The sequence below is a fragment of the Rhinolophus hipposideros genome, assembly GCF_964194185.1.
Source record: "Rhinolophus hipposideros genome assembly, chromosome: 7".
In the NCBI taxonomy this organism is placed as follows: Eukaryota; Metazoa; Chordata; class Mammalia; order Chiroptera; family Rhinolophidae; genus Rhinolophus; species Rhinolophus hipposideros.
In genome coordinates this window covers 49,466,976-49,492,823 of record NC_138053.1, presented here as the reverse complement: position 1 = coordinate 49,492,823, position 25,848 = coordinate 49,466,976, and the positions used below count along the sequence as shown (strand labels likewise).

Genomic DNA, 25,848 nt, shown 5'->3' with positions numbered 1-25,848 from the left:
AGCCAACCTTAGGCTGGTCTTTAAACCATAAATTTCAAAGACACCAATTTTGTGATTTTAATTTCTTTTTCAGTTTCATATCTTAACAACTCAGATGTAAGAGCAGAGAAGGTGGTTGTTTATACTGACCTAAGATTAGGATTTTACAGGACAGGTGTTTGAGTATGACAAGGGGATAATGTTAAGGTACGATAAAAGAGAGTGGCTCAAGGGGTGCACCGTGGACATAGATTGGATAGGGAAGGGAATCATGCTATTCAGATGCTGATGGGTTGGGGAGAAAAGGGAGGATTCAAGGGAATCCAGATCTGTGTGGTTCTAGAGCAGGTGCGAGGGGAGTAAGAAAGAATTAGATAGGAGACTGAAGCCAAGACAGTATATTGGAATTTAACATTTCAGAGCTAGAGAAGTTCTATTTTATTGCAAAGACCATGTTATAGCTATGGGAGTGTAATACTGAAAAATATATTGGAGTAAAAGATGTTCGAAAATGGTGGGAGTATATTGTGATGTGTAGCTCATTATCGATAAGGAATCACCTATGGTGATGGCAAGAGTTGGGTTGGAGAGGATGGGGTGAACCAGATAGGTAGATAAACAGGGAAGAAATCAGGGTCAGGGCATTATTTTAGGAATGAGGAAGAGCGTGGATGCATGAGCTTAAAGGACCAGGGACTTCTCTTGTAAAGTCTGTTATATTTGGTGTTTGTGGTATGAATACCAGGGGTTGAACAAAATTGTTTAAAGAGACAGCAAATATTTTAGACTTTGCCACTTCCATATTGTTTCTGTCACATACATTTATTTGCTTGTTTGTTTGTATAGCCCTTTAAAAATACAAAACCATTCCTAGCTCATGTACCATCCCCAAACAGACAGCAACCCAAGGTTGTCATTTGCTGACCCATGGATTATACTCATTATGAATTATCTGTGACTGTACTTTTCTATGACTTGTCAGTGATACTTTGCTTTGTAAAAGTAGCTGTTTCAGTTACTAAGTAACTGTTGTTACTTGAGTGACAGTAGTTTTGATTGGAAAATGTTAAGGAGATAATATGTATTTATTTTTTACTACTGTTGGTAGTATTGTTTTACGCTGCTCACTGTGGTAATTATTTTTACGTTTCTGAACAAAAGTTTTACTTTTTTTGTGGTGGATTCAAGTTGAGTCAGCAGATACTGGAGTTATTCGAAGCATGTCAGCAGCAAGTAAGTGATTTAAAGAAGAAAGAACTCTGTCGAACACAGCTGCAGAGAGAAATTCAGCTGTTATTTCCACGTATGTTTCCCTATTTTTCATGCCTAAAATTTAAATGTATAGGTGTATGCATTTTAAATACCTTATAACTCTCTTCTCTTTTTGTAGAAAGCAGACTTTTTTTGGTTGGGTCCTCTTTAAATGGATTTGGTACCCGGAGCAGTGATGGTGATTTATGCCTAGTTGTTAAAGAAGAACCAGTAAGTAATGAAACATTTATTCCAAGTGTGTTTCTAGTGTTCAGTCATTTAAGAAATTTCATATAAAAGTCTTTGAGGAAACGAACTTGTAATTACTTCTTTGGATTCTTTGTTTACAGTAATTTAAGAAAGCTGGGAAACACTTTTTTTTTCTTTTAAGGCATATACATAATAAGCATAACAGAAATTTTAACATTGATTTATTTCTGAGTTGTTAAAGTGAGATGGCTTCACTGTGTTTTTAAAGAGCTCTGCCGCTATTTTGAACCACCATTGGGTTGGATATGTTACCAGGTTGAAGCAAAGAAGAGCATGTGTCGGTATTATCTTCTTGATATATTTTCTTTCCATCTGAATTTTCAGTGATTCTATTTTTAATTTTTTTCCCCCTTGAAAATGCTGTGGGGTTTGGAGTTCTTATTTTGAGAATACAAAAAGAAAGATTTCACTGAAGTTTAAGAGACTACTGTGATATATTATGATACTTTGACTTTGTTATTTTTATTTAGCAATCAAATTTTGTTATTTAGTATTATGTTTATTTGAATTTCCTGTTAACTGATACTCTTATGTATTCTTAACGTTACAGTAATTGGTGTTCATTAAGCTGACCTGAAGCAGCGTCTTTAATATGCTGAGGTCTCTTCTGAATTACCAAAGATTAAATTTCAGTATAATTTTAATATGCCTTATTATAGTCCACACCTTTAAAAATACAACAAAAATCTATTGAATAGTAATATATATTTTTAATCTTCCTATTTTTCCACTAACAAAATTGGCTTCTATTTACTGCAAATCAAAAGGAGATTTATTTCAGGGAAGAAACTCTGATATTTTTCTAGACTTTGAAATCATGTAAAGGAAAAGTAATAAAAAAAAAAAAGAAAAGAAAAGAAAACTTAAAAAAAAAAACCCTCAGAAATAATAAACGTAGTGGAGAATATTAGAGTTTTAAATTAAAACTTTCTCTCGTGCAATTAGACCATACTTAGGCCCATCCTTCTAATCTTCCATCCTTATTCCCATGTATAAATCATGTTGTCACAACTTAAACTGAGATACCACAGACTGGAACTTTATCCTTAAGTAGCTCACATTCTAGATGGGGAAATAAAACATGTTACAGAAAGTTATAAGTTCTGTTTATTTTTCTTGGAGAACCTTGCTTTTTGTACATTTATACTAAAGGAGAAAAATGACATGTGGCTGTTTCAGTATTTCTTTTAAAATTGTGCGTTAAGTTTAAAATTGATTTAGAAATGTCGATGTGAAAGAGAGCATAAAGGTTGACTTTTCCTATAATGTAATTTAGTGTATATTGAAAAAATAACTCCAAAAGGAAGTATACTTTGAATGTTTTCTCTTTGTTGAGATACATTAAGAAAATAAAGGACTAAGTTTAGAAAGATAATGAAAAAACACTTTATTTTTAACTTTTCAGTGTTTTTTTCAGGTAAATCAGAAGACTGAAGCACGGCATATACTCACCTTAGTCCATAAACACTTCTGTACTAGACTTTGTAAGTCTGATGTGCCTCAAGTTCATATGTCATTTGACATAACTTTATTTAAAATGTCTCTGTTTTCTGGTAAGAATTGTTTATTTTCTGGTCAGGATAGGTATAATGTGGATCCCCCCCCCCACACACCTTTTTTTTTTTAAATGAATTCCTTTAAGTTTTGGTTAAAAAGAATAACCATTTATTCAACAATTCTTTATTGCGTTTACTTGCAAGATATCACACTGAATTCAGTGGAGAATTCAAAGATATATAAGCTTCAGTTCCTTTTCTCAAAAGGTTATATGGACTGTTAGGGAAGCAAAGGTATGTATATAAATAGCAGTAATGGAAAGTATCTGTGAAAAGCCAAAAGATCGATACAGATAAAGTCTTATTCAGGTGAAGAGAAAATTTCATCTGTTTTGTAATGACATGCAATTTACGACATCAGATTTTAAAAATATGATCACTGAACATGAAACGCAACTGAATTACTCCAACAGAAAGTAAAATTTTTGACTTAGGCGATTTTATTGTAAGATTTTATTCTTCGAATAAGCTAACTAAGCAGATTTTAATCCACATGTTAAGCCATCTCAAATAATTTATGTGGACAAATAAAGTCACACTAACTGTGTGATACTGGAAAGATATTTTTGCATTTAAGTAACAGATACTTCTTATGTGTCAGACTAAGCTGGAAAATCCAAAGTGAAGTACAAAGTTACTACCCTTGAACAATTTATATCTAATTGTAGGAGAGAACTAAATCAAATGATTTATTTCAGTGAACTTAAGTTTTCACATCTGTAAAATAAAGGAGTAATTCATACCTTAAGTGGATTTTTAATAGCTATTATTAGATTTATAAAATATTAGAAATGGAAGGGACCTGAGAGATCATCTAATTCAAATGAAAGGGTTTTGTTTGTTTTTGTTTTGTTTGTTTGTTTTTAATAGTTAAGGAGACTGGTGATCCATGATTTCAGTAACTTGCTGGAGTATAGTTTGTTGGTGTCAGAACTTGTACTTGGAACTTAAAACTTTCAGCTCCTAATCTTATTTTTCACTAAACCTCACTGAATTCTTGCACATAAGTTCTGTTTGAAGCTTGGTATATCTTAATGACTTTGGTGATAAAGCATTATATCAGAAAATTTTTGGTTTCTAAATCTGGTATTACGTTTTTCTTTAGTTAAAACATTAGGAATTGCTCACTTAAGAAGAGTTTCCAGAGTTTTTTTTTTTTATACATTTCTGTATTTTCCTAATTTTCTACAATGAACATGTATTACTTTCAACTCAGAAAAAAAATTTTTCTTATAGTTTGATGGAATAAAAAATATGTATATGTGTGTTTTTCGTCTTAGAGATCATACTTATTTGGATGTATCACTGACCCGTGTAACATATTGCAGGCATTTTCACATTTAAGACTTTGTAAATATTTCTATGGGTGCCATAATATCTTGCTATGTGCTGTATCAGAATTTAGCTATCCCCCTGCTGCTAGCCAGATATATTTCATGTTTATAATGCTCTGATGAACTTATTTATAAATGTTAGATATTAGACCACATTTCTGAAAATAACTTGAATATAAAGCCCTCTAAATGGTATTTAGAAGTTCCAGTCTTAGAAGAATTTGATAATGTCTTTTCTTGGCTTTCTTTCTGAAATATTATGTTTTCTTAAATTATGTTAGCTAAGGAAAATATTTTTTAAACAATGTGCATTGGTACGCTATGAATTTGAGAAACATTTACAGATATTCACATTATCTTTTATTCTTCAGCTGGCTACATTGAGAGACCTCAGCTGATTCGAGCGAAAGTGCCAATTGTGAAGTTCAGGGATAAAGTCAGGTAAATAATTATTGAATTCCCTTTTTTCAGTTTCTTTAGATAATTTTCAGATACTCTTTTGATGTAGATAATTAAGAAATATATGCGATGACATAATAGCTTACTTTCATAAATTTGTAAAAATCACTTGATTTGATCTTTGAAATACGTGTGATTTTTTTCAATTATCTGAGCAATTCTTCATGTTTAACTGTACTAGTTATTCTGCTTGACATTTTGAGTTTTTGAGACTATCCAGTTTAAATAATATGTACATATTTGTATTACAGATTTTCAAATGGTCTCTTGCCTTTTGGAAATACAATAAATGCATTCTTAAGAACATAGCTTAATTGACGGAATTTCATGTATCAAAGGGATTGTTATAAATCTATCTTTTCTACCAGGCTGGGTTCTGAATTTCTTAGGCATTTGAATCAGAATCTTTTATATAATATCTGAATATAAAATATATTTAGGTGTTGAGAATTTCCTTGGTTAAAAAAAGATTTGTTGTTTTCTAAAAAATAGGATTGTAAAAAAATCAGGTTTTTCTAGCCCAGTTTTATAAAAGTAAGACTGAAACATAAATACAGGTATATGCACAGCTGATCATCATTATTCATGGATTCCATATTTGGGAATTCGCCTACTTGATTAAATTTATTTTGTAATTACCCCAAATTAATACTTGTAGCACTTTGATGGTCGTTCATAGATATCAGCTCTCATACTATAAATAATTGTTCTTTTTAAAGTCTAGATAGTGTCATGTTTTTTACATTTTTGTGATTTTTGTGGGTGATTTTGCTGTTTAAAATGATCCCCAAACATAGCACTGAGGTACTGTCTAGTGTTTCTATGTACAAAGCTGTGATGTGCTTTAGGAGGAAAATACATGAGTTACAGTGCTCTTGGCTATTAGTTCACTGTTAATAAATCAACACTATATTAAATGAGATGTCTTTAAACAGAAATGCACATAAAACAAAGTTACATATGGAGGTTGATGAAAATACTGTGACTAGATGCTTATAGAAACCTAATTCTTGTTGTCTTTAGAAGTAATCGTTTAATATTCACTAAGTATTTGCAGTGACTTATACAACTACTGTGAATAATCAGAATTCACTGAATATATGTATTTTAAACACAACTTTAGATGTTCGTGGCTCAAACCTTCCCCTCCATTCATTCAGACATCTATCCAACTTATAAATATTTACTGAATTTTCACCAAATAAATAAAGGTAGAGTTTTCTGAAGCATAAAGATATAGGGAGATAAAACATAAATTAAGCATAAATAAAACTGTAAGCTAATTATAATTATTTTTTAAGTATGTTTGTAATTACAATTATACCAGGGGTGCCAAAAAATGTATATACATGACTTGCATTCATCTTTTGTTATCGGTGTATATTATTACAATTTTAATACAGTTTTTTCCTTTCTTAAAATGTGTGTACATTGTTTTTGGCACCTTCTATATAAACAATTTTATTCTTTTCTACTTAAGATATTATACAAGCTTTTGTATTAAATATTCTTTATAAGTTCCATTTTATAATTCTTTATTATAAATCATTAAAAAAAACTACACTTTTAACACCCTAAGGTAACTGATGTTAATGTTTTGGTGTAAACCTTTTAGTCCCTTTTCTATGCACATGAATGCATAAGACTTTTTAAAATTAAAATTGAAATCATACTTTTTTACTTAACTATATATTATGAACACTTGCTTATATCATTTCATATTTTCTGGCTTCATTTTTAATGGCTTTACAGTATTTCATTGAGTGAATGTATAATCAACTTACCCACTCCTATGTTAGAATAAGCATTTTATGCATAAAATTCTTTCTGTGTGTAGGATTACTTTAGTTATTTCCAGAAGTAGAATTTGAAGCAAGTACTATGGACATTTTTAAAACTCTGAATTCATATTTTTGGAAAAGTTTTAAATTGCAGACTAATTTTCATGTTTCTTTCCTTTCTATTGAGTTATATAGAGGAGGTGAAATTTGGTTTCAGTGTTAGACTTACACAAACACAATTGAAGAACGTAACTCCATTCTTAACCATATGTTTTCCAAAGCCAAATATATATGGTATCTGAAGTGTTAATACCACTGTCCATTTTTATCAGTGTGCATGGATAGTTGAAGGATTACAGGATTTCTTTCCCAAAACAAGAAAACCTGAAATGGTAAATTTCAAATATTATGATTAAAGCCGTAGAAAGGAATTGTTAAGTTTTTATTTTAGGCAGTATTTTCATAGAAAAATTCATTGTTCAGAAAAAGTGGAACCTGAGAGCATATGGGTCCATTACTTATACATTAAGTAATCTTTCCTTTTATTTTGAGTTTAGCCATTCTTTGTAGATCTCATCATTATTGCCCTATTTTATAAATTGTGAATTGCATGATATCTTTTACTTTCAGAGAAGTATCTCTTCTGTTATGTGTTTGACTGTTACAGTTTTCCCAGACATCAGTTGCTAAATTTGGCATGATATTATAATTTACCAGTCTTTTTAGAGGGAATATAATGTATAGACAGAGCTTTTATTCTTTGCAGTTGTACTTTATTTGCCTTTTTATTCCTGTTGTTTTAAAGCAAATGATGCTGTAATTCCAAATTAGTTGAGAATATATAACTTAGTGGGATAACTTGCCCAGAAATGTTTTTTGTCACATAATTTTGTTTATCTGGGAAGGATTACAAAATTTTTAAATTTCTTTTATTAAGGATAGTAGGAGCCTTACCTGTAATATTATGGATCTTTTGATAGTAATCCTATTTTATATTTTTAATATACACTAAATCATTAAAGTGATATACTGAATATGTATTCATTCTTCTTTAATGCTTGATTTTAAGGTTTTTGGCCTTTGGGCCCAGGCTATTTTTATATCATTGGATGGATGGATGTTATTTTATTTGCTAGGGATTTAGTTTAATTTGTACTTGAGCTAAAACTTTTTCCCCCCTTTTTTTAATAGTTGTGTGGAATTTGACTTGAATGTAAATAATATTGTTGGAATAAGAAACACATTCCTTCTCAGAACTTATGCATACCGTAAGTTTGTTATTTGTTTCCAAATAATTGTCAACTGTTTTGTTTATCCCTCATTCTTTATTTTTTTAAAAATGTTTGTAGTAAATACTGACATTTCTTTGTGTTTATGTATAATGTCTTATTTTACTATATGCACAATATGTTGCTACACTAAAATCATATACTACCAGAGTTATAGGTAAATAAAGTGAATTTTAATCATTAGTAATTTTTAAAAAGGTAATTAATTAAGGTATACTTTAGAAGTAAAACACATTTATGGTACACAGTGTTTAATACACGGGGAAGTGGTACTCTTTTTTTTGGCATGGAATTGAGAAATGATGTGAACTTTCAAAGAAACTGTAATATCTTCTTACTGTTTTAAGTTTTAATTTTACTTTCAGTTGAAAATCGAGTTCGTCCGTTAGTACTGGTGATTAAGAAGTGGGCAAGTCACCATGAGATAAATGATGCCAGTCGTGGTACTTTAAGCAGCTATAGTCTTGTATTGATGGTTTTGCACTATTTACAAAGTAAGTATTATGGGTTTTCCTCAATTTTTAAAATAGAAATGCAGTTAAACTTCATTATAGTGTTTTCTTTATTGACTCTACCTTCAAATAGCATTTTTAAAAAGTTCTTTGAAAAGGCTCATAAAACCGTATTTTCTATTTTGTTGCTTTTAACAAATGTTTTAGAATGTTGTATCCTGGAAAATATTAAAAAGAAGTTTCACAGTGTTTTTATTTTTCGACAGTTTTCTATATTCACTTTTATATTCAAGTAACTTTCACCATTGAATTGTGGACCCATTACCTTGAAGCAGATGAATGTTCAGAAAGCCTATAAAAATAAGCTCAAGCACCATTCGTCATGTTTGTTATTTTCCACTTAAGACAGGAATTAAATGATTTTCTTGTTGGTCAAAGAAGCTTTTATTTCCTGTGAGCTGGCATGGAGGTTGGGTAAAAGACTTGATGTTAATGTAATAGAAGACTGTCTACTCGTATGTATAGGGTCTGATAACAGTATGTGCAGGGTCTGAGAACACTGGGTTAATGATATTTCCACAGTTAAGAAAGCAATGTTGTAATATTTATGTTCATATCTTTTGACTCAGTGATTCCATTTCTAGAAATTTATTGTAAGGTAATAATCAGGGATGCATTTATGGGTTTATTTATAAGGCTGTTTTTCTTGGTGGTGGTTGAAATAGTAAAAGATTAGAAATTAAGTTGTTTAACTTAATGGGGGATGATTAAATTAATTACAATAAAACGAATATGAAATTTACACAGCAACTAAAAATCATGTTTTTAGGATATTTAATGATGTAAGAAAATATTCATGATATACTAATATAAAACATGATACCAATTTTATTTTTAAAATAATAACTCTATTTGTGTTTATGTATATATTCATATGTATAACAACCCAAAATTTATCAGGTTACTTATGGACAGTAGGATTTTTTCCTGTATACATTACTAAACTTGGAGATATTTTACTCTATATATTAAATAAGAGACTTTTTATTTGATTGATGGAATCAGACGTTTTTTTTTTAGTTAGAGAGGCTTAAAATAGTTAAATGGGTCAAGGTTTTATGAATCAGTCATCAGAAAGGTTACTCTTGCTCTTTGTTAAAAGATTTCAAACTAATTATAATACATGAATTTGTTTTCCTGACCATTCTTAAAGATATGTTAATTTAATGATTGATTTGCCCCTCTAAAAGGATTTGAAACATACGATGTTGGCTGTTTTAGACACTACTTTATATATCACTAATCATTTTTTGTCCAGTTTCGCATTTCAGTGTGAAACATATATTACTTGTGATGCTTTTTTAGTGATGTTTGTCCTCTTGTGGATTGCAGTTCTTTTATTAAAATTTGAGTAGATTAGAAATGTTTCCTATAAAATATAAAGAATAATGTGACAAACACTCATGTACCATCACCTACTGTCTATTTGGTGTTTAGTGTTAATTGTGATTTAAAATTTTGATATGAGTAAAGCATTTAACATGCATGATCATCCATATGTGCCCTATTTCTCCATTCTTATGTGTTACATTATAAATTTTAATTTGATTGCCCTCTTTAGGAAAATGTACTTTGATTACAGATAACCCCAAGGTGGTTTTGCAAGGAAGTTGAAAATTCAAACATCAGTATTTTATTAATGTAGTGAAATCATGTTAAAATTTGGTTTACATTTTGTTAAACATATTTTATTCTTGACAAAATGGTCCTATTTACTGAGGTGGTTTGTAATAAATGGCACTATCATCAACCATTTCTAGGTCATTGTTAAAGGACATCTGCTACCCAGAGTTAATGTGCAATTCTGTACTTTGGCAAATTTAAGCTACTAGTCTCTAGAAGAAATTAGAGAGATTGAAATAAGTAGTTGTTTTTTTAAATTTAATTTTGTTTTTTTGTCATACAAGAGTCTACAAGGTGTATTGAGCAGTTTCAGCTCTGCCAAGTTATTCTAACTCTGGCCTTAATGTTCTTATCGGTAACAGGAAATAGTTGGATTACATGACCTTTAAGTTTTTTTTAATTTCTTAAGTGCTTTAATATTTTTTTCTGCCATGAACACAAAAAGGAAGCAGGTCCTCTGTATGTAAAAGGTTGAAAAGATTAAAGCATTTCCTAGAATGAATTTCAAGTCAATAATAGAATACATATGCTTGAAAAGGTGACTGATGAAAGCATGAGGGGAAAAACCTGTTGATTAGAGATTTTAATGGCAAAAAGCAAAAGTAAAAATTGGTTAGAAATAATATGAATTAATGTTCATGGAATCCATGTTACCAGGTACAGAACTATCTCTTAGGCATTTTAACATTGTTCTTGCATTTTCAAAATTAATATTTGCTTAGTGTTGTTGAAAATCTGCTATTTTTTAGTTGAAATTTTGATGGACCAGTACGGAATGTGTATAAATTCGTGGGGGTTGACAATAAAGCTCTCATATAAACTGCAGGCAAAGTAAAATCTTACAGGTTAGCTATACTCAAGATGTTACCCTATCAATCACATACTGCAATAATAAGCTTTTGTCTTAGTTTGCTTTCGAGAGAAATTTAAAAGATCAAAGTACAAAACTTGTGAAGTCAAAATAGATGTTATAGCCAGATTCTTCCAGAATGTATGTTGCTTTGGAGTAAAATAAATACATATTTGGAAAACTACTAAACTCTCTTTGAGGTTACTATCAGGATAGTGTTAGTAAATAATGCTACAGTACACTAATTGGCTTTTGTCATGACTAGTGTTTCTAAATCTTTAAGGTTGTTAGGGATTTACTGAATGATATTCCTGCCCCCAAAAGCTTCCAAATTGCTTAGTTCTGAAGGATCTTTGTCTATTGAAAGACCTCCAAACCAGTGGTTAGTATTTGTTTTCCTCTCCTAGCATTCTAATTATAATTCTAGAATGAGATAAACTTTTTGTAAATTCTTTTAAACCTTTTCTTCATCCTCTTTTGAATTATGATTTTAATTTATTAGAAGTAGGAAAGGAATTCAGGTTTTTAATTAGGTAAACTAATTTCTAATAAGATTTTTTAATTTAACTTCTGTATTATAACAAAAATTATTAGACAGCCATTAAAATGTTATACAAATACAGAGACTTTTAGAATTAAAGTAAATGGGGCTTGAGTTTATTTGTAGGGTATTCTAGAATTTTGAGCATTTGAATGCCTATGGGAAAACAAAAAATGTATTCTTATTTACTAAGAGTGATTCTGGTAAGTAATGGGTGAGTTTTTTTCCCGTAATGTTCCCAGTTATACACTGAACATTCCAGACTATCATGGAAGTTTATTTTATTCCAATGTTCAACTTGGGAATTAAGCATGATGCAGGAGGGAAATTTAAATACTCTGTGCTAGAAATGTATACATTTATAATCATAGTTGGAGATCATGAAAGTTCATAATAATTGATTATATGTACATTAATGTACTCCAGAAGTCATTTAAAAATGTTTTGGCTAAATAGCCAGTTAAAAGTGAATTAAAAATTTTTACAGAGTTCATTTAATTATATATAATGTATTTTGAATTCTTTAATACACAAATACAGTTTATCATATGGTACTATATTGGTCTTTAATATTAAAGAAATCTTGAAAATGTATTACTTGTATCTTAACATACTCAAGACATTATTAATTTTTTTTATTATATTGTAATTAGGCACTTTGCCTTTAATGTTATTCCATTTACATTATAATATGAAATTACTGTTAATGCATTTCGTGAGGTTGGATCTGGGTAAAGCTGTGGAAGAGTAAAGAATGACAATTTAAAAATATAGTAACATGGAGATAATGATTCCTTTGTATGAAATTTTATTTATTTTATAGCAGATTTGTGCAAATCTCCTGATTTAGATTTCTAAACTTTGCTGAGGCCTTTTTAAAAATTAATTAAGTTGAGGATTTTTTTTCAGTTTTTTCTTCAATAGATCAGTTTCCAAAACTATCTCAATTTTGGTTGTTAGAAGAAATTTAATGATAAAGGGACAATTGTGATAGAACTGTTGCTGGACTGTATCATTGGCTTGTACTTAAAATATTTTTCTTTGATAGCTACATCCATCTTAATACTGTCCATTCAGTATTTGTAAAACAGTCCTTGTCTTGCTTATTTTGTGTGTGTGTCTGATGTACCAAATGATGTGTGTCTATTTATTGATGGCCTGTTATTCTAAAACCATGTAAGGAACACTGGTTTACATAGAAATATACATAGTTTATTAACAAACCTTAAATTGTCATTTAGATATATTATGAATTAAAATTTTTAGGAATAAGAATTAATTTCACAAAATATGTGGGAACTGTTGACTTTTAGCAGAAACCCTTGTAGTCTCATACCTGGGTGTCTTAGCTGACAAGTTATTGCTTTGTAAAATGAATCATGTGAATCACAGAAGCTTTAAACTTTTTTTTTTTTATAGCCCTACCTGAACCCATCCTTCCATCCATCCAAAAAATTTACCCAGTAAGTGTTTCTTATAAATTATTACAATACATATTATGACAAGTATATGTGGGACTATTATATGTAATATTAATGTGAATATAAAAGTAGTAATAGTTACCTTCTAAGTATTGATAACATTTTCTATATAGGCTGAGGCTTTGGCCACTAGAACATTGAAAATGTTTTATATACTTTCTCAGAAGTTACTGGCAAGATAATCTGGTCATTTTTGTTAATGGTGGAAGTTTTTGCATGATGCTCATGATTATCAACAAAGTTGGTCAAGGTCCATTTGGACTCATTCTAGTTTTCTTCATGCTATTTTTAAATATAATTTTATAGCATTTCTTACGTAGTTAACTCAGAAATTTTTCAGTCCAATGTATTTATACTTTGAAAGCAGGGGGGAAAATTAAGAAATTGAACAATTGGATAATCATTGTTTCTTTCATTTGATCTTACTAAGTAATACACCAAAAAGTAACGTTAATACTCTGTTCTTGTATATATAATATTAAGAATCCTGATGAAGTTCATTGGAAACACTCAAGAAATGAAGTACCTACTAGATAAAGTTTAGCATGTATTCACTTTGAGTTTAGAGAGGTAATGTACATATTTACAATCTGTATGAATATTTTTGCTTTTTCTCCAGTTTTTTGTGTTCTTTCCTGAATTTTCTGTTTCCTTGTTTTCTGTTTTCCTCCATAGTCACCCTTGTTCCTGGTTTTATTTGGAAATAATACTTAAGCTATTTGTTTAGAATGTTTGACCGACCTTCTGAAAACATGATTTTTATCTGTTACTTTCATAAATTTACTAAATGTTCATATTACAAAGGAAAACAGTATCTCGCTTGAGTGATCAGTAGTCAAAGAACTTACTTATTCTGTGTGTATCACACAAAATACAGTAAATATACTTGATAGGGAGCCTAAATTAAATATAATTTAATCCTTGATAATTGAGAAGAACTGATGTTCTTGTTTTTGAGCATCAGTTATTATTGTAATACATACATGCAAGGTTCTGGATAACAAAAAGGTTCACTGTAATAGGCGTTTTGCTGTAGTGGGGCCCTCCCAGTTTGTAGTGGGTCATTTACTAGAAGATACCATTTATAAGAAGAACCTTTTGGTCAATCTGGATAGCTTATCTTCCTCATTTAAAAAACTAATTTCTGTTATTATGAAGAACTATTATAATGAGTTAGTATAGCTAGAGGTCAATATTTATGTTCTAAACATCACAAAAAAATGGAAGCATTAGAAAGTATAGAAAGAACAGTATCTGTAACTGTTTAGATCTTGTTCTTGAATGGTTTCCTTCCTCCATAAAGTATTGATTCATTAGCTCATATTGAAAGGTCAAATATAATGACTGGGTGTTCACTATTTCAGTTTATTGTCCCAACTTTATTTTTCTTTAAGACCTAGGTTTCAGTATAGAAAGAACTGCATGTATGTTTTAGCATATGAAGGACCTAATAGTTAAGCTTAACTCTTTAAAGAATCTATTATTGTGTATTGAATAGATACTTCTAGACAGAAATCTCACTTAAAACTCTACTAAATGAAACACTTTTAACCGATATAAAATATGGATGAAATCTCAGTTTAATGCACTAAGTTCAGGAACAGAGGCATTACTTTTTATAAGATACCCAGGCTCTTACTAGTATATTCTAATTTGAGAGCCTCATTTTTCCTTCTGTTTTATTTTCTAATTATCTAACTTTCCCCCAGGACAGAGTCATGACTTCTTTTGCCTTACACTTACCTCCGACCCTACACTCTCAAGTCTGTTTTATCAATAATCTTATTTCTATACCTGTAACTGGCTTTAATTCTAGCCCAGCCCCAAGGCCTTAAAAAATACTAATAGCAAGACCTGCTAGATTTAAGAATGTCTTAATTTGCTTTCAGATTTGGTTACATTGTCATAATAACTTAAAGCACGTTATCTTTACTAGAAGACTGATGCCTAAGTGAATAAGGACTTACTACCCACTCTTAACAGGATTTCTTGTTTTATCTGAAACCTGCAAGGTAATCAGCAGTGCTTTTTTTCAGCATTCCATCTGATGGAACAAATAAATTGGCTTGTTTCTTATTACTAATAACTACCATTTATTTAGTATCTGTTTTATGTCAGCACACTGTGTTATACATAATATCTTTAATTCTAAACAAATAAACTTGTAAGTTATTATCCTTGTTTCACTGATGAAGAAACTAAGTCTTAAAAAGGTTACATGATTGATCCAAGCTATGTGGTCACAAATTATGGATCCAGAAACTGGTATTTTTTTCCCTTACACTTTGCTGAGGAAAGGCAAAATGATAGTAGTATTCACTAATATATTTAATCCAATTTCTGTTGCTTGTGTTTATCTGATTATTCCTATACAGATAGCCCTTTCTTTAAGAAAAGTAGATATGACAAAATTTTAGCTTGTACGAGTAAGTTTGAGGATGATTTTAACAGAAAAAAACTTTGTTACTTTATAAGAGAACAAAGTTCTTTTAAATGTTAGCTTCTCTAGTATAGTTAAAATATAATTTAAAAAATAAGATAATTTTAGAATAGAATAAAATTGGTTCAATATTATATGCTCTTTTAGTAATTTTATATTTTCTTATAATTTATGATAAAATATTTTAAAAATTGCTATAGTTTTTTAATTCAGTTATATTATGAAAGAAAAGGATAAAAGATTAAAATATATTTATCTTCAAAAGCTATATCATGGTATAGCATTATTGATTATTGCTACTTAATTCTTATTGAATTAAAAAAGCAACATAAGTGATAGAGGGAAGAGTATTTACTGTTAAGTTAAAGAAATGAAGTTGAGAAAATTTATATAAATTCAGATTAAGCTTATGAATGGATCTTTATTTTAATGCAAGCATATTATTATGAGATTTACCTAGATTTATGCTAGGTAGATTTATCAAGACAACTTATACTTTTTTTCTTCCCTAATGGTATCTTCATATTCCAGGAAGTTACTTATGTTAACAGGACAGAGATGTAAGAAAATAACCCTCTCTTATGTAGTTGTGAAATAAAGAATTCTGAGAATGTAGCGTTTCTCCATGCAGTTACATATTGAGCATACATTTTACATATATACACATATACATATAGCAACTTTTTTTTGGTTTTAAAATGTAATATGATGAAGGGTTTGATTTAATTAGTTATGTGAAACAAGCTTTAAGTGAATTCCTTTGAAAAGACATTTAAAAATTTTGGTGAAGTTTTTATTTTTAAATGACAAAGCAACATTGTTTTAAAGTTGACATTACTTAAATTTTAAAAAATCATAAGAAAGCTAATTTTGAATAATAAATTAAAAGTTTTAGGGCATAACTATACTGCATTATTTTATAAAAGTACAGTTATAATGATGCCTGGCATATACTAAATAATTAATATTTAGGTAATATTGTTGCTGCTATGTGTTACGTACATTGTATCATTTAATCCTTATAGCAACCCTATGAGTACTATTGTTTTCCTTATAGATGAAGAAGGCTGAACCTTTGGAAAAGCTTTAACAAATAGATGTTACATTATATCAATTAAATTTTTATTCCATGGATTTAGGTTGTAATTTTAAGGCTGCTTTTTTTCCTTTGGCTCTTTTTGTGCTTTTTAGTATCATAACTTACATTCTACCTACCCTCATCCTATTCAAAGTAGCATATGTTATTCTTAAATACGTAAGTGCAGTTGGGGAGCTCTCTTTTTAAAAAACTGATGAAATTTTTGTTTTAGCAGATACTCCTGTAATGTGAACAATTACCAAAAATGGGGATTTCTTAAGGTTAAATGGAATTCCTATTTACTTGTAGCCTATTTTTGACTGTTGTTGTTGTTGTTGTTATTATTATTATTGATTTCAACTTCAGTTCTCCCTCAGTGGGTATGATATAGCCCTTTTTGTACCGTGTTTCTTCGAAAATAAGATCTAACCAGAAAATAAGTCCTACCATGATTTTTCATGATGACATCCCCTGAACATAAGCCCTAATGTGTCTTTTGGAGCAAAAAATAATAATAGACCTGGTCTTATTTTCAGGGAAACATGGTATATGACTATGAAAAAGAACAGCAAGGCTAAAAGAAGACTGGCCAAATTGATCCAAGGACATTCAGCATTTTAGTGGAGTAGGTCTTAGATTAAGTTTTAATCTCACAATTGCTAATCTTTTTCTTAAATTATTGAACAAAATAAAAATTTTAAAGGAGATTCAAACAGTTTTAAATTTCAGGTAAGAAAATGACTGTTCTATTTCAGCATCAGTTCATAAATTGAATGCTTACTAGGTATGCTAGATACTAAAAATCAAAGTTAGTAAGAAGCAATCAGAGCAGAAGCTATTAAACAGTGACCCACTTTTCCTTACCATTTGAACTTACAACTTTTTGTTTAATTTGCCAGAAATAATATTTAAATTTTTAATTTTAAATAATGTCCTAATTCCAATTTGACACATTACAAGTAAGAGACAAAGGGTAGGAGAGGCAGTATACCTGCTCTTCCTTCTGCTTTTACTTTTTATTATAAATTGAGGCTTCTTTCCTACTTCTCCTAGTCTTAGAGACAGTTAAAATCTCTGTAATACTAAACCTGTTAGAAGTGTAAAGGGAAGTGCCAAGTTTCGGAGTATAAGTTTTCAGAATTGTGGTTGGAGTAGAATTTTTCTTTTCAGAGAATCACTTCTTGGTAGTTAAAAATTATTGATAGAATTACAGGTAATGGGGTGTGGGGGGTTTATTTTTCTTGCTACTTTATTTTCACTGATGATTTTTGAGGGTTACCATTAAGTAGATTTACCAACCTATATCTCTGTATCACAAGTTAGTTATTTTGAGAGCCTCTATTTTTTTAACATTGGAGTTATTTAGATATTACTAATTGAGTTGATATCAGTAAACCCAAGGTTGATCTTTTATAGTTGGGAAGCTTAAGTGTAGTTGTCATTCTGCTGCTTTAAACAATTGCTTTCTTAAAAAAAGTCTGTTTCTACTTTGATAGCAAAGGGGAACATAGAAAACCCTTCTTTAGGAATTTCTGCAAATTACCTTAGAAAGGTTATTTTCTAACATATATGTGTATTAAGAATATCTGTAGTTCCTTTAACATATTTTAGAGCCAGAACTTACTGCTAATGGAGGACAGATTTAGATATGAAATGAATGGCATACCATACACAAAAAGAACAAGTATTCTTTAGTGTTATTCCATTTGTATTCTTTCTAATAAGTGTGTTGTTTGCTCCTGGGTTGCAAGCAAATGATAATCCTCTTTTGTGAATAGTGTGGTAAAAGTTTTCTGAATATTGCTTGTTGGTATGTTTCCTATCTTCATTTTCCCTGCCCTCTTTGTGTTTTCACGTTCAGTTTATGTTGAACGTCCATCTTCTCTTCCAAGATACAAAATACAAAAACAAAACAACATTTTAAAAAATCTTCAAATTGGTACAAGTACTATTTATATAGTAAAGTTATTTTTATGGCCTTTGAGAGAAATATTAAGTGGTACTTAGAAAGAGCTCTTACCTTGTGCATCATAGAGCCTTTGGAAAGCACAACTGCTCCTCGTAAAAGTAATTAAGGAGATACATCTATAGAGAAATCTATATTATTGGATGGAATTTTGTTATATACAGTAAGGTTTTATTTATGAGTTAGGAAATCTTTTGCTACCAAAGGGATCCATTTGGTTAACTGAGTGATACATCTCAGCCAAGAATTAGAATATCTTCGTTTTTCAGATGCTTTTTGACCTGCTGCAAACACTGCTAAAATCTTTAGTGGAAGAAAATCTTCAAATTTTCAAGTTGCCAATATAAAGAAAATTTCTTCTTTTTTCCTCAGAGAGCCTTAGATCAGGATTTATAAAGTTTTAAGTGTGTGTTTCAAATGGCTTTACATTTCCCCCTTTTTCTTTCTGACAGGAATCTTTTAGTCCTGCCATACAGCTGCACCTTGTACATCAAGCTCCATGTAATGTTCCTCCTTACCTCTCAAAGAATGAATCAAATCTTGGGGACCTCTTACTGGGCTTTCTTAAATATTATGCTACAGAATTTGAGTAAGTGAAACTTCAGATTGTGTTTATTTATTTTTACATGAGTTCTCCAAGTCGACTTCAATGCTGTAAACTTGCCCAGAAATATGTAGTTTATAAAATGTAATATCAAACAAGTAATTATTGAAGCTAGATAGATTTCATATTCCTAGCTAATAAAAAATTATGGTTCAGTAAGCCCATTTCAGTAGTGATCCCATTTATGTTCAGCTGCCTGTTCATAGTAGGGCCTGAATAAATATTTGTATTGACCTTACGTAGGTGCTATATAGTTTAGAGTGTCTCTTTTTTAGGAACTTGTAAACAGGAGTTTAACTTGTAGTAAGAAAAAACACAGCTAAGACAAATTTGGTAAAAGATCTACTGAATACCTGATGCCTTAATTAAATAGTTGTGTTAGTGTGATATACAGATCAAGGAATACTATTCCTTTTTTTTTAACTTTTTTGAGGGTGGTGTATAAACATGAAATATTAAAGTGTATAATCAGAGTGGATGTAACTGGAAGTTCTTACTGGAGTTCTTAATTCATAGAGAGGGATGAGGGGTTGCTTGCAGCTCTTCTGATCAGTTTTCAAAAGCTTGAAGGAGGAAGAGAGAGGACTTAGGAGTTGCATAAAGTTAGAGTGGATGGGTACAGTGACCATAGGGTACCACTTCGAAGAGGTTTGGAGAGGGAATAACAATAGTAATTGTAATAAATTGCTATTACTAAGTAGGAAAAACTGTCCTATAAACAGATAATATAACTGTCCATATAAACAGATTATATGTATTACCTCACTCAGTTTACATAATAATCTTCTGAGATATATTGTGCCCATTTTACCAGTGAGGCATGTGAAGAGAGGAAGAAACTTGCCCCAAGATCACACAGCTAGTAAGGGGAGTATTTCATGTAATTTTGACTACAAAATTCACACTCTAAACTATGATTCTTTACTGCAATGTTGGTTATCTGCTATGAACAATAGCTCTAAAGAAAACTGACTCACAAGATGATTTGAATCATAGGGCATGAAAGATGAAACGTTATTTAAATTCCTCAAGGTAAAGCTTATACCAGACTGAGGTACTTGTTTAGTTTACACTTGTGTCTCCAGTACCTAGCCCAGTGCCAGATAGTGGGTACTTGACAAATACTTGTTACAAATAAATAATTTTGAAGCAGAAAGTAAGATTGTGGACATGATTCAAAGAACCTTAAGATGATTTAAAAATTACTGAATTAGGTTAAGAAAAGGTATAGGGAAAGAGCTGGAGGAAAGTAGTTCAGTAAGAATGAAGTTATACATAATCCAGGTTAAAAATGACATAAATATTAGTCCAGGCAACATGGATAAAAAGGAAGGAGCCTTTATTTATATAAACATGTGGAAAGGTTTAAGACTGTATGAAACATGGGACATAAGAAACTGTGAAGATTCCTCTTTACAGTTAAGATGTTGCGGTAACAATAGCTCATGTTTTATGGGTATTTATTTACCTGGTGTCCTTAGAATATGCTGAGTGATTCCCATATATTATTTTATTTAATCCTCAAAATAGCCCCCCCGCCCCCCCCCCCCCGCCCCCCGTCCAGCTTAGGGAATCAGTGTACTTGAAACTTGCTCATGGCAATAGCGCTAGATAGTGAGAGATTGAAATTCAAGTCTGACTATAAAACCACAGTCTTAATTGTTAAACACTATTGGCATCATCTGTTGTGTCATCTAAATTAGGGATTGGGAGAAGTTTGTGTAGAGGGAAAGGATTCATAGGAGAAAGATATGTTTCTGCCTTGTATAGTTAAAGATTAGAGCATCTACATACAGATACCTTGAAAAACACCTGCTTTGTTGGAGTGAAACAAGATGGTAGATGTGCAGGTTTGTGTGTTAGTTTAGTATTAACAGAAACTAGCTTCTGTGCTAAGTGATACTGGCTAGGATGCTGATGGCTTGGAAAACGGTTTTGAACATTTGTATGCATTTGTTTATCATTATGATATATGATTGGGGAGCCATCTTCCCCTACTCTTTCGTCATACCATGCATCGGTCAAGTTGTATCATACCAAATAGTTTCAGAAATTAGACTGTAGGGAGCATAGCCAAGAATGTAATCATGGTAATGAACTAGGTGCTATGCAAAAGCATTCTGGCAACTGTTAGAAATGTTTGTAAGGATATCTTCTGAACTTTGAGATGTCCAATTAAAAAATTCTCTGTATTTGAAGAGAGAATTAAGTGCCTTTTAAGAGGTGCTTGAGTACCTGGTATAAATGTTGCATAAATTTTATATGGCCATTTAAAAATTACTCAGATTTTCTTACCAACTTCACTCATGGCTTTCTTTTGAACCTGCTGCTGAAAATTCTCAAAAGGAAGAAGCTTCTAGAACTGTGCCTGGGAACAGAGAATTTACGAAATAGGTGAAAAGAGGATCTCAAAATACTTTGTCACAAAAAGAATGGCTAAGAGAAAGTTAATAGATGAGTACCAGTCCATTATCAATACTGAAGAAAAGAAGCAGGTGTCTTACTAATGTAGTCAGTAATCCCAGTTTTATATTCAAAAAATTATGTATTATCAGATCTATTTTAGATTAAACTAAGTTCCATTATCTGTTCTTTTATTCTTTTGTGAGACATTCCTTTTCTATAGACAGTATCTTAATTTACACTTTAATTAACGAGTGACAATAACAGATTTGTACACAGCAAGCAAATTTTATGGTAGAGAAATATGGTATAATAAAAGGCTTAGTTTAGGGCCTGTTTTAAAGAATGAAATATTTAGGGAAAAAATATTTCTAAATTACCATTTGAATTCTACATTAAATTTACCTCTAGGAGTTAAAATAGTATATAAGTTATGTATCATGTTTCATGATTTGAAATATTTAATAATTTAGAAATATTTAAAAGTTCTTTGAAAATGCAATAGATTGAATCAGTCTAAATGATAGTGATTCAAAATATTCTATTGTTTTTTTCCTTTATGAAGTACTTCAGATGGTATAGTCATTTGCGTAAGTGCATTGCTTGGGTTGATTATAAATTGAAGCTTAAGTGATAATCTGGTTAGGGATAATAAAGTGAATATAGGTATGTCACATACGTTTCTGTGATACAGTTTAGAATCAAGTACTGGCATCTAATAAAAATTCAGGATTGCTTTGATGTAAGTGTAGTGGTGAGAGTTTCTTTGGTTTAAGGAAGGAAAAAATGTAATTTAATAGCAGGATACAGTATTTAATAGTCTAAGCTTATCTGAGAGGAAAAAAATCAATCTACCCCCGTTTTAACATACTGCTTCCAATTTTAATTGTACTGTAAATTAAATTGTCCTATAAGTTGACATTAGAAACAAGTAGTCTCAGGAAAAAAGTTCATTTTATTAGTGAAATTTGTCATAAGTGGTATAAAGGGAAGCAGCACAAAGCGTAATTCTACTGTTACCTTGTTTGGTTCAGGCATGTGGTTATATAGCTCTCCCCTTTACATTATTACTTTTAGGAAAATTTGGAAATTCACATGAACTAATAGAGCAGTGTAGTACTTTTCTGTTTCAAGTCCATACTGATGTACATGAAGGATCTAAAACCTCTTACTGTAACCATTACTAAGTATTTCTCTTTGACAATGCACATATTTTTAAAAAGCATAAATTCTGGTATGTATTTTTGAAGAATTTAAAGTTGTCTTTACAAAGTATTTCTAAACTGTGCTCTTGATAAGAAAAACTAGAAATATCATACTTTGGGGATCATTTTCAATTATCAAACTTCACAAGATCCAATATTTTCTTGAATATTTAACATAGAAATTAATCAGTTTTCCAGAAACAAATGCCACGCTGGACCCACGATTATATTCTTATGGATTCTCTATCTAATAAATAGAGGAGGAGTAGAAACACGTTGGAGTTGTAAGGTTTCAAATCATGGTCTTTCCCTTCTTACTTAAAATGGTGAAGAAAGCTAAATACAGCTGAAAAAAAGATAGCAGCTATTCCCCAAGCTCATTTTTCTCTTGTGTACAAGCTGAGTAGTCATATGCTTTTGAATATTTCTTAAAACAATGAAAATAGTATTTGTACAAAACTATTATAAATATAAAGACATTTTTTGAAAATGTAATGTTAGTATATACTAAAGAGTGGACAGTTTACCTCCCGACATGCTGATAAAATTATTTTACTTGAATAAAACTTCACTTGACAGCCACATCTGATAGTAGTATGTGTTTTCATAGGATATTAATGTTTTCATAGAGTATTGATTTGTTTTCCTAAAACAGCATGTACTTGCTTCTATTGGAAAATTTCCAATAATTTTTCCCAAATCGTACAAGTAGATATACACCCAAACAAAAATTATTTAATAATGTTAGAAAAGAACACAAGAAGATTACCTCTCTCTGAAATAAAAAATTCTACGGGAGCATTAACAGTGAACACAGCTTTTTTGTATTTCTTGCCTACTCACGCTTTATTTTTTATATCACTTCATTTGTTCAGTAAATAAGTATCAGGTGCCTAGTTTGTACTAGACAACTAGTTTAACAGTGAAAAATAATTCATCTTGAAGCTTTCATCCTGCTTGAGGGAGACACATCATAAACAACAACACTAGGCAAATTGTTAGAATGTACGTGCACTGGAGAAAAAAGTAGAGAAGGGGTAATGGGGATTGTGATGCTCAAACTTGAGGCAAATTTCAGTATTCTTTGACAAAATCAGAGTAGGCCTTACTACTGATACAATAAAGCTAATAAAGGGGAAATTAAGAAAATAGTTAACATGATTAATGTTTTTCTTCTTATAGCTGGAACAGTCAAATGATTTCAGTTCGTGAAGCCAAAGCCATTCCTAGGCCTGATGGTATTGAATGGAGAAATAAATACATCTGTGTAGAAGGTAGCTTTCCCACAGCCACTCCCTATTTCCCGTTCTTTATCATCATGGCACTGAGAGAACTACTTGAATAATTTCACCTTCCATTGTTATAAAGTAATAAATTTATGTTCTGAAGTGGTTTGCAGTTCTTTTAGTTACAAAATTTAAATTTAATTTTCTAAAATAATTTTAAATTTTGTAGTGAGAAATAATAAACATGGATATAGGTGTTTAATCTTTCCATTTGGTAATATTTGAGCAGTTTTTATGCATTGCTCATGTTTGTAGTTGATTGAAACTTAATTTCATGACTTACAGGTGGAAGAAAATACTATTCATGAGATGATTCTTACATTGAAAGAAAATGAGTTCTTTTATATATGTTTCAAGTATTGATACTTAATGCAAGCTAGATTTTTATAAATAGAAATTGATTTTACTTTAAAAATTAAATGCTCCGAGATATTCTGTTCTCTAAAATTAATTTACATGTAGTTGAATAGTTCTTTGGGCTGGTGGGAAACTGACATTTTGAGGCAAAATTGTTCTCACAGGTGCCAAGTTGATGACTTTACCAATATGATTTACCAATCTTATGGTAACAAAGAATAAAGCATTGAGATTCAGCATTTGTAGGAAAATGTCAAATTTAGAATATTTTAATCTTGGATTATATGTAGTATCTTCAGAATTTGTGAATATGAAATTATATCTCCTGCTTTGGTGTTGGGTTTGCTAAATTGCACAGTGGATGTATATTATTTTAGGTACTTGAGGTCTTTTGAGTATTAAACCTGACTTTTGTGAAGTAATGTGCATGATGTTATCTGATATTTTGGCATATGGCATTATTCTATTTAGAAAAACAGTACTGTGACAATAAACTCCTTTTAAAGATAGGCTTATTAAGCAATAAAAAAATAAAAGGAGTTTTTTAAATTCGAGGCCTGCTTAGATTATATGAGAAATCTAAAGTTAACCTCTCCATCAGGTTTTCTATTCTTTCGTACTTTTTCCAGGTTTTTAGTTACCTTTCCTCTTTATTATAGCAACTTTGTTCTTTTTTCTCTAGTCCTTCTCTTTCATTGTTAAGGCATATACACATATAGATCCCATTGTTGAAAAATACTCTGGACTTGATCCTACTGGCTCTTCTAAGTACTTTTTGTTCTTTTTTTTTCTTTTAGTGCGAAAGTTCTTAAACTCTAGTAATTTTTACCTACTACTGGTATATATCAGCTATCTCATCTCACTCCTAATATCTTTATTTAGCTTTCCTTTCTCACTATTATCTTCTGTTTCCTTGTCTCCTCCATATAAGACATTTTTTGATCTCTATATATGGACTCTTATCTTGTGGGAGACAGATGAATGGGGTGGGGGTGATGATGTGGAAGGTAATGTTCTGTTCTCTGAAACTCTTTGTTTGGTCTCTTCCTGTCTTCTCTACTTGCTGTCTTGTGTTCCTCTCTCCTTTCACTGCCAAATTTCTCATACAAGTTACTGTCCTCACTGTATCTTTCTCTAAACCATCCACTCACACCTTAAGTCTCTGCACCGTCTTCCCTCCTCACCAGGATTAAGCCTCTGCTGTCACAGATATTGACCTTTCTCCTGCTAGACAAATCAGTGGTTTTTAAAATTAAAATTAAATTTAAAATGACCTTTCTATGATATTTGACACTGACCAACCTCTCTTGGATATAGTGCTTTATTCTTTTTGATAACTCTTTAATTCTTTAACTTATTTTGATTCCCTTTAAGGATAGGTCCTTAACCCTTCAGAACTCTAACCTACTTTTATGATATAGATTTTGCATACTTATGCTGATGACTTCATTTTTAGTTACCCTCTCACTTGAATTCTTTCTGCCTTACTAGACAGTTCATAGCGATATAAAACTATTTTCTATGTGCATAAATGTAATAAGATATTAGGTTGAACTATATGCAGTTGCTGTTTTCTAGGTCCT

The 25,848-nt window shown here is 30.7% G+C and overlaps 1 protein-coding gene across 3 annotated transcripts in view; it reads left to right on the top strand.

Annotated features, from left to right (window-relative positions):
• TENT2 (terminal nucleotidyltransferase 2) overlaps window positions 1-25,848 on the top strand; it is a 48,199-nt gene that overhangs the window by 19,164 nt on the left and 3,187 nt on the right. For 2 of the 3 annotated variants that reach the window (XM_081054074.1, XM_081054076.1), the window contains exons 6-14: window positions 1,168-1,282; window positions 1,370-1,461; window positions 2,906-2,984; window positions 4,762-4,831; window positions 7,822-7,898; window positions 8,285-8,413; window positions 12,865-12,908; window positions 18,863-18,999; window positions 23,805-23,896. In XM_081054074.1, coding sequence (XP_080910200.1) covers window positions 1,168-1,282; window positions 1,370-1,461; window positions 2,906-2,984; window positions 4,762-4,831; window positions 7,822-7,898; window positions 8,285-8,413; window positions 12,865-12,908; window positions 18,863-18,999; window positions 23,805-23,896 — 835 coding nt within the window. The remainder of the gene's footprint in view (window positions 1-1,167; window positions 1,283-1,369; window positions 1,462-2,905; window positions 2,985-4,761; window positions 4,832-7,821; window positions 7,899-8,284; window positions 8,414-12,864; window positions 12,909-18,862; window positions 19,000-23,804; window positions 23,897-25,848) is intronic. The other variant, XM_081054075.1, reaches the window with a different exon arrangement.